This window comes from Littorina saxatilis, linkage group LG12, assembly GCF_037325665.1.
Source record: "Littorina saxatilis isolate snail1 linkage group LG12, US_GU_Lsax_2.0, whole genome shotgun sequence".
Classification (NCBI taxonomy): domain Eukaryota; kingdom Metazoa; phylum Mollusca; class Gastropoda; order Littorinimorpha; family Littorinidae; genus Littorina; species Littorina saxatilis.
In genome coordinates, this window is record NC_090256.1 from 9296773 (window position 1) to 9306511 (window position 9739).

The 9739-nt window shown below is 43.0% G+C and overlaps 1 protein-coding gene across 1 annotated transcript in view; it reads right to left on the reverse strand.

Moving 5' to 3' along the window:
* Nucleotides 1-1014: 1014 nt before the first annotated feature.
* Nucleotides 1015-9739, reverse strand: part of LOC138981205 (uncharacterized) — a 135155-nt gene continuing 126430 nt past the window's right edge. The window contains exons 6-9 of the mRNA XM_070354049.1: nucleotides 9197-9338; nucleotides 8435-8617; nucleotides 3288-3369; nucleotides 1015-2086 (exon numbers count right to left, since the gene is read on the reverse strand). Of these exons, the coding sequence (XP_070210150.1) occupies nucleotides 1917-2086; nucleotides 3288-3369; nucleotides 8435-8617; nucleotides 9197-9338 (577 nt within the window). The 3' untranslated portion in view covers nucleotides 1015-1916. The remainder of the gene's footprint in view (nucleotides 2087-3287; nucleotides 3370-8434; nucleotides 8618-9196; nucleotides 9339-9739) is intronic.

A 9739-nucleotide genomic window follows, 5' to 3' on the forward strand; every position in this document is an offset into this window, starting at 1 on the left:
GAGAGAGAGAGAGAGAGAGAGAGAGAGAGAGAGTACAATCTGTATCCTAAAATACAGCTGGTCAAGAATTTTCAATGTCGCACCACGGCATGAAAACAAGACTTCAATCAAAAGCTTGCCCCTGGTCCCATTTCAAAGCTCAGATATGTAGACGGACACAAGCACAAACGACCACCAATAAGCCAACTGCAATCTATTACAACCAATTTTTTTTTTTTAAAGAAAACTAGGAACTGCAGAATGAAATGAAAACTAACGCAAAAATGAATACGTAAACTAAAGTCCAATTTAGAAAACATTGTTCTTCGGAATTTACCTACTCTTGGGTCCACTTACGCTATAGGTCATCTTTACAGCCACAGTAAGCCTCCCGTAAACCATCACAGATACTGCCAGGCTTTTACACACAGTACAAACACCCTTTCATTTAAACACTCACCGCTTGAGAACATCCTAGGTGCCCTCCGTAAAGAGCGAGCAATTTTCAAAGAATTTATTTTTGCGTGGTTTATCTTACGGTGTTTGTACTGTGTGTAAAAGCCTGACAGTATCTGTGATGGTTTACGGGAGGCGTACTGCGCCGTTAAAGAATTAAAGCAAATAGCAATTATCCAGATCTTTCATGAACACAGGTGTATTTCGATTGTGATTAGCAAGAGAAAGCTGAAAGCAGAACCCTTTTTTTTTGTTTATAGGAATTTCTTTCTGACCAATTCATTTTAGACACTTCCCCCGCCCCCCATGACATGTAACAATTACCCGTCTTTTCCAAACGTTTGTGAGCAGAGAGAAAGACACGTGCTCTGACCATAATGTAGAACAATGCCAGTATACTACAGCAACAACAACAATGTTGATTTGAAAGAAAACGCTGATCCGTGTGTGTCCTGTAACAAAATACCACAAGCTGAAACTGTTCAATGGAACAAAATTGCATTGGCCGGTAGAGCTTTGTAGACTCGGTCGTCAAAGTATGGTGTGTGTGTGTGTGTGTGCGTGCGTGTGTGTGTGAGTGTGTGTATGTGTATGTGTGTGTGTGTGTGTGTAAATGCGTTCATGCGTGTGTGTGTGTGTGTACATGCGTGTGTTCATGCGTGTGCGTGTATTTTGTGTGTGTGTGTGTGTGTGTGTGTGTGTGTGTGTGTGTGTGTGTGTGTGTGTGTGCGTTTGCACGTGTGGGTTTTAAGTCACAGACAAATGTGTAACACCTCTTAATTAATGCAAAATTAGAAAGCCTCATCAAAACCTGTCATTATAAGGTGATGCATGCACGATTAATTTTTAGTCCCAAAGTGACGTTAAACATTGCAAGTCATAATTTTTTACAGATTAAAGATAAGGTTATGGGAAGCAACACATATTGCTTAAATACCCTTAATGCTCTATATACACATTTTAAGCCTTTGACTGAATTAAACAAAAATACCCACACTTGGCAAAGCAAAGCACTGCTTCCAGATTTAAACTCGATCATAAATCAGCTCTCCAGGGAAAAGCACAAATCTACAGGAAAATGTAAACCGATCAATCACTATATCCAACAACACCTCACAAATCGCATATCAATAACAAACACAAACACACAAGTACAAGTTATAATGAACACTCGAAAGGTGAAAAAGGGATAGAACAGGCAGAACAGGCACATGTTAGTAAACGAGGTATGTATACCACGAGGTTTTAAAAAAACGAGTTATTAAACTCTCCTCCTCCTGAACTTTTTTCTCGCCGGTCCAAACTTGAAACTTGGAAAAGTCAAGCCGACAAAGGCAGCACTTTGTCATCACTGTCAGACACAGCTTCACCGCTTGAGGAACTTGATCAACGCCGCTGAGGATCCAATCCTCTCCTTTGCACGGCCATCACCACCGATCATTCAAATTCTCTCCTCTGAAATTTTATGGGGAAGCGCTCGTTCAAGACCCAGTGAAGGTCAAGGTCAGCGGAAACAGAAGGGAGAGCAGACAGGAAAAGCTGAGCGGAAGTGACGCAGAGCTGGTGACGACCATAATGTCGGTGACGCGTACCATGGTTATTTTTCTCTCAGACACTCGAGGTTCTTGTGTGTGTTGAAGCATCCTGCCACCTGAAATCGAACGAGAAAGGGGAGGCGGAGTAGTGGCGTAAAGAAGGAAATCGCTATAATAAAGGCTTCAATGTAGATACAAACAAAAACAACTCACATCCTCTGCCCACAACACATTTAACAAGTGCGTCCCTCTCGATTTTGTGTGTGACGAGAAACAATTATGTTCCTCTCTCTCTCTCTCTCTCTCTCTCTCTCTCTCTCTCTCTCTCTCTCTCTCTCTCTCTCTCTCTCTCTCTCTCTCTCTCACACACGCACACGCAGGCAGACAGACAGAGAGGCAGGCACGCTCGCACGCACGCATGCCCACAAGCAGACTGCCAACTGCCAGTGTAGAGGGAACTAAAGATCATGATTGACACTCTCAACCACGATATGGATCATCATGATATACTAGACATGATCTGAAAAGGAAAGTATTGATCTTTAACCTTGTTTACGCCAGATTAGTTAAAATTAATTATAGAGACTGGAAAAGGATGGGAGATTCATTCAATTGATCAAACCCATTGTGCTATTTCTTGCTTGTGGTTTCATTTCCGAACATCAAAAATAGTTCATGCTTGAATTGGTGATGCAAATGTATACGGAACGCTTTCCTTTGGTCTGTGGGCAAAGCTCAAGAAATAGATTAAATTGTCTTCTCACGCGTTAAATGATCAATGCTTCTTGTCGAATGCTGCTCTGCAGTATTATAGACACATAATAGCAAGAGTCAGGAGTATACAGACACAGAAACACTCACGCACACACGCACGCAAGCACGCATGCACGCACACACACATGCACACGAACACCATCTCTCTCTCTCTCTCTCTCTCTCTCTCTCTCTCTCTCTCTCTCAGTCTCACACACACACACACACACACACACACACACACACACGCACACACACACACACACACACACACACACGCACGCAGGCGGACAGACATAGAGGCAGGCACGCTTGCACGCACGCATGCACACAGGCACGCACGCACGCACGCACGCACGCACGTGCGCAGAAAGCCAGAACCAATCAGTCGCGACGTGAAAATCATTATTTTGAAGAGAAAAAATTAATGTGACTCTTCCCAGACGCTGAACAAATATAAACCCCATCTTTTTTCTCATGTATCAGTCTCAAAGCTCGGCACAGTCCTCGTGCCAGACCAGATCGATCATGTACTGTTACGATCACGTATAGGGCTTGACTTACTTCCGTCTATGTCACCGAAGGCGTAGAGCTGGTGCCAGTCGTTGAACAGGTCGAGGTCTGAGTCAGCAATCCGTTCCTTGAACTTTAGAGGAAAACATCGCACAATGTAAGCATGTACATCGATCAAGAAAAAAGAGAGAAGTGTTCTCAGTCCCGAGTTTTAAGATTCATATTGGGTTAAACAGTGCTTTAGTCAGTAATCTCTTGGTACAATACACAAAGAACGCATCTTTACTACCCGTCATAAAAAAAATTAGGGAGATGCGTTTAAGGGCAGATCTTTCTGATGAGGCTGTTGATTTTAAAACCAATTATGTGACAGAGAAGGTCATTGTTCCCCCAACCTTATTCAGAAAACAGATTGAGGTGTTAGTACGTAGTGTCTATACAGTGCGACCTACAACCCAAGCACCCCCCATAATCAAATTCGCAAAATCAAGCTTCGCGCGTTAACGATGACCATAATCAGGAATCAGGAATTTTACGCCGCTTGGAACCTTTTTATATTTAGTCAAGTTTTGACTAAATATTTTAACATCGAGGGGGAATCGAAACGAGGGTCGTGGTGTATGTGCGTGTGTGTGTCTGTGTGTGTGTCTGTGTGTGTGTGTGTGTAGAGCGATTCAGACTAAACTACTGGACCGATCTTTATGAAATTTGACATGAGAGTTCCTGGGTATGAAATCCCCGAACGTTTTTTTCATTTTTTTGATAAATGTCTTTGATGACGTCATATCCGGCTTTTCGTGAAAGTTGAGGCGGCACTGTCACGCCCTCATTTTTCAACCAAATTGGTTGAAATTTTGGTCAAGTACTCTTCGACGAAGCCCGGGGTTCGGTATTGCATTTCAGCTTGGTGGCTTAAAAATTAATTAATGACTTTGGTCATTAAAAATCGGAAAATTGTAAAAAAAAATAAAAATTTATAAAACGATCCAAATTTACGTTTACCGTATTCTCCACCATTTGCTGATTCCAAAAACATATAAATATGTTATATTCGGATTAAAAACAAGCTCTGAAAATTAAATATATAAAAATTATTATCAAAATTTTTTTTTCGAAATCAATTTAAAAACACTTTCATCTTATTCCTTGTCGGTTCCTGATTCCAAAAATATATAGATATGATATGTTTGGATTAAAAACACGCTCAGAAAGTTAAAACGAAGAGAGGTACAGAAAAGCGTGCTATGCAGCATAGCGTAACCACTACCCCGCTCTTCTTGTCAATTTCACTGCCAATGCCGTGAGCGGTGGACCACGAGTATACGGTCTTGCTGCGTTGCATTGCGTTCAGTTTCATTCTGTGAGTTCGACAGCTACTTGACTAAATATTGTATTTTCGCCTTACGCGACTTGTTTGGTTATTTGCGCGACGGGGGTGAGAGCGCACCGCCTATACGTTAAAAACAAACTAAGGACCTATCAATTTCTGTGTGTCCTCATAAAAACATCTAACATGTTACTTCAAGTAACCCCTAGTTTAGGACACCCCATAACCTATACAATTTCCTATCATTGTTTGGGTGTTTGAGGAGCTGGGGGGTAACGAGGGACGTAAAGCACCCAACATACACGCCGACCCCAGTCCTCTTATTTTAGCTTCCCTAATTTAAAATGTTTAAAAGCTGGTTTAAAAGTGATTCTCTAGATTTTAGAGCAGAGGGCCGCTTGTGGCACCTCTGCTTATTGCTGTTGAGAAAGCAGCAACAGATTTTGCCTGGACCACCTGCTCGTCTAGTGCATTCCACTCAGCCACCGTCTGCACGAAAAAGGAGCGTCGATACTGCTCTGTGCTGGCGTCTGGAATGATGTAGCCACGGGTGTTGTTGTAAGAGTACTTGGTGACGATGTTACTTGCTACGCAATCGGGAAAGGTGTTGGCCCGTATTTTCCTCTTCTCTTTGTCTATTGGTTTCAGGAAGTTTTCTGGAGGTATTGCTGGGGTATGTCCCTCAATGATTTTGAAGAGAGTGGTGAGTCGCTGTTGTTTTCTGCGCTCTTGTAGAGATGGTAGATTTAGGTCCCATAATCAGAACTGCTAAAACAAAACCTCTTCTGCATGTCAGTAGAAAGAACAATCTAATCTGCATGCAAAACAGTCATTTTTGTTCATATATCTTGTATAACAATGACATTATGGCATGCTGAATGGTGTAGGTATCATTCCTCTGTAAAAGGCGGGTTTTGAGGCAATTTTATTGGGTAATGAGACAAACAACGGTACATTTCAGTAACTCCCCCAACGCATTGCCTTCAAACTTTCGGTGAATTTTGTTTACACATGTGGTAAATTACATACACAATTGTACGTCATTCTAGACATCAGGTCTGCTGTCTGGTTATTTGACATGCCAAAAAGAGTTCTTTGTTGATTCATCGACAAACAATAATGTGTTGGTATCTTCAAGACAATTCACAGATGCGCCACACGCTGAAATTTCATGTACATATTTTATCAGACATGGGTGGTGGTGAGGATTTCAACCTTTTCTTTCTTTCTTTATTTGGTGTTTAACGTCGTTTTCAACCACGAAGGTTATATCGCGACGAGGGAAAGGGGGAGATGGGATAGGGGAAAGGGGGGGGGAGATCGGATAGAGCCACTTGTTAAGTGTTTCTTGTTCACAAAAGCACTAATCAAAAAATTGCTCCAGGGCTATATGACCTTACTGGGAGAATGCAAGTTTCCAGTACAAAGGACTAAACATTTCTTACATACTGCTTGACTAAAATCTTTACAAACATTGACTATATTCTATACAAGAACCACTTAACAAGGGTAAAAGGAGAAACAGAATCCGTTAGTCGCCTCATACGACATGCGGGATGCAGAGAAATAAGGATGTGGAAAAGAAGACTTTGGTAAGTGAAATAAAGGTGATGGATCCAGTCAGGTAGAAATAAGACAACAAGAAAAGAATTGGAAAACTGCAGGGAATAGTAGGGAGAGTTTTCTTGGAAGGAAATATAGGTGAAAGGACTGGTAAGGCAGAAATAAGACAAAAGAAGAGAAGAAACAGAACCGTTAGTCGCCTCTTACGACATGCTGGGTAGCATCGGGTAAATTCTTTCTAGTCCCAACCAATATGGGACTCCCCCTAACCCGCGGGGGGTGATTTCAACCTGAATGTAATCTTTAAGAAGTTGGCTCTTTCAGAGCGCTGAGCAAAACTGTCAGCCTACGCCCAGCAAAGCTCACTGCTGACACGCTTAAAGACGAGTTGCCCAGAGCGGTTCGCCACGGGTCGCCCGCAGTGCGAATGGCAGAAAGCCGTTTCTTAGGGCAGTGCAGGAAAGCGCTCGCGAAGCACTCGGCGAGCGGCTTTGGAATATGCTCGCCCACCGCCCGCTGCGTAATCCAAGATGGTGGCGGTGTTTACACTGCGATGCCGTGTAGTGTGTTGCGATCTTCTCGGACTTCTCGGCGTGGTTTTTGACGTAACCCGAGGGATCCACCGCTTTTCAAGGTTCAGGGACTACCCCAGCTGAATTTCCCATCATAACTACGTTCTCTCTGACGATTTCCCTGACCGAATCGTCTACTAGTTTAAGAAGTACAACTTTGTTCATATCTCGCAGCAATCGTGCTTTCTTCGTCGCCTTCGTGAAGCGATTTGCCTCGTTGTGAGCCCGTTGCAAAGACCAATCCAGAGCGACTTTTCTCTGAGCGGGCTATTGTGATTCTGAGCAACGCATGGCTGATCAGGCGTCTTGAAAGAGCATTTTCCAAGCATTTTTGTGCGCGTTTAAACTAGTGCAGTGTGAACAGCCATAGTTGAAAATGTATTAAATTTCAAGTGTAATTTGAAGCTCTCATTTTTCTTAATGTCTGCTAATTTTTAAATTGTTCTGTCCAGTCGGACAAGGTACATCTTTATTTTATAAGCACTTTCTGGCATGTCTCATAACAGCAGAACGAATATCTCAAATGACTTAAGATTCCGTGTGTAGTTTACGACAGGTGTAAGCACAAATCACTTAAAGTTTGAAGGCGATGCGTTCAGGTGTTACTGAAATGTACCTGCTAAAATGGCTTAAAAAACTGCCTTTTATGCCTTCTGAGAGGATTGACACCAACACCGCTCAGCATGCCATATATTCCATGATAGACAAGATATGTGAACGAAACGGACCGTTTTAGATGAATATTTGATTGTTCTGTCTAATGACATGCAGAAAATGTTTCGTTTCAATTGTTCAGATTTTTTTTCGATTTTAACGAAGGCCCTTTGATTTTGCGAATTTGATTTTGGGGGGTGTCTGTGTTGTAGGTTCCACTGTATAGACAATACGTCATGTAAAGTCAATCTGTTTTTTGAATAAGGTATAGGGGAATGAATGGCCTTTTCTATCATATCATTGGTTTTACAATCGACCGCCTCATCAGAAAGATCTGCCCTCAAACGCATCTGCCTACTTTTTTTTGTGACCAGTAGTAAAGAATCAACAAGTCATAAGCTTATAGTGGCGATCAAAAGTTACATACAAATGATGATTTCTTGGGATCAGACTTCACAGATTGCCCTCTAAACCAAGGAAATAGACATGTAAAAAAAAATAATATTTGAGTCTCGTGAGTCAGATTTTGATCGGATATCTTGCATTTTCCCTCACATCTGTGCAAAGGTACTTTCCTTCGTGTGCAAAAACGATGTTATAAACTAGCACCAGATCTGTCTAGGCTTTTACATGGAATACGAGCATCCTTCCATTGGATCTCGAATAGCTAAATAAGTTGAAAGGACATGAAAAACCAACAACAACTGCCTTCAGAGTAGTTGTCCCGATTAGCCAATAGTTTGACAGGACACGAAAAATCAACAGCAACTACCTTGAGAGTAGTTGTCCCGATTAGCCAATAGTTTGACAGGACACGAAAAATCAACAGCAACTACCTTGGTTCATTCAATGTTAACATCATGACATATGTACAATATGTGGCATTTAAGATCCGTACTGAAGCATAGTGCCCATGTAAGCGAATCGCATGTTAGCAATGTTTTTTTGTTTTTGTTTGTTTGTTTGTTGTTGTTGATCTTTTTTGCCTCTTTCTTCATGTTAGCAATGTTAGCGACAACCTTGAGGGGAGGTTTTCGGAATAGCCACTATGTTGAAGGTCACGAAAAACCAACAACACCTACCTGGAGAGGCCTGCGAACACGGCAGTAAATGTGATCATCCTCCAAACGACCAGCCAGCAATGTCAGTCGGTTCTCCTTTTCCTGGGGCGGGGAGTGCTTTACGGAATTGCCGAGTGACATGGCCACAACTTGGGGGGACAGCTTCCTCTCCTGCTTGCAGCCCATGACGTCATCGCCGCCACCCTGAAACAATCCACGTCACGAGGGTGTGTTATCTAGGATGTGTAGTTCATTTTCATCACCGCGTCACTTCCGCTCAGTGATAGTTTTCAGATCAGGGCTTTTCTTGGCAGCCTTCTCAAAATATTGCTCATTTTCTGTGATTCTGATGTTAGTGGTTGTTTGAGACTGAACTTGTTGCATAGTACTGTATACAGATTTTGACGTATGTTTGTTTGTGTGTGTGTGTGTGTGTGTGTGTGTGTGTGTGTGTGTGTGTGTGTGTGTGTGTGTGTGTGTGCGTGCGTGCGTGTGTGTGTGTGTCTGTGTCTGTGTGTGTGTGCGTGTGTACATGTGTGTGCTCATGCTTGCGTGCGTACATGTGTGTGTGTGTGTGTGTGTGTGTGTGTGTGTGTGTGTGTGTGTGTGTGTGTGTGTGTGTGTGTGTATGTGTGTATGTGCGCGCTCATGCGTGCGTGTGTGTGGACGTGTCCGTGCGTATGTAATTGCGTCGCGCTTTCAGCAGGGTCTCCACGAATGTCAAGGCTTGATAATAATGACGTTATAGTATCAATTCCGTGCAGCACGTGCAGCAGAGCTCACCATGAACTTGTCGGAGGAGAAGCCGATGGCGACCCAGCCCGTACCCCTCGCGCTCAGTTCCACGTCAACCTCCGTGCTGTTGATCACCCGGTAGCTCAGCATGTAGTCACACGTCAGGTGGCCGCAACCCTCGGTCCCGTACCTGGAGACAAAGGACAGATGTATGAAATTGTATTTATCTTTCTGATTCTACCCTCGGATGTGTGTAACAGCAGGTAGTCACACATCAGGTGGTCGCAACCCTCGGTCCCGTACCTGGAGACAAAGGACAGATGTATGAAATTGTATTTATCTTTCTGATTCTACCCTCGGATGTGTGTAACAGCAGGTAGTCACACATCAGGTGGTCGCAACCCTCGGTCCCGTACCTGATTAACAAAGGAGAGATGTGTGAATGTTTATTAATCTATCTTGTTCAACCCTCGTGCCCAAACCTGTAGACAAAGGAGATGTGTAACAGCATGTAGTCACACGTCCGGTCACCGCAACCCTCGGACCCGTATCTGGTACAAAGGACAGATGTGTGCATTTTTATTCATCTTT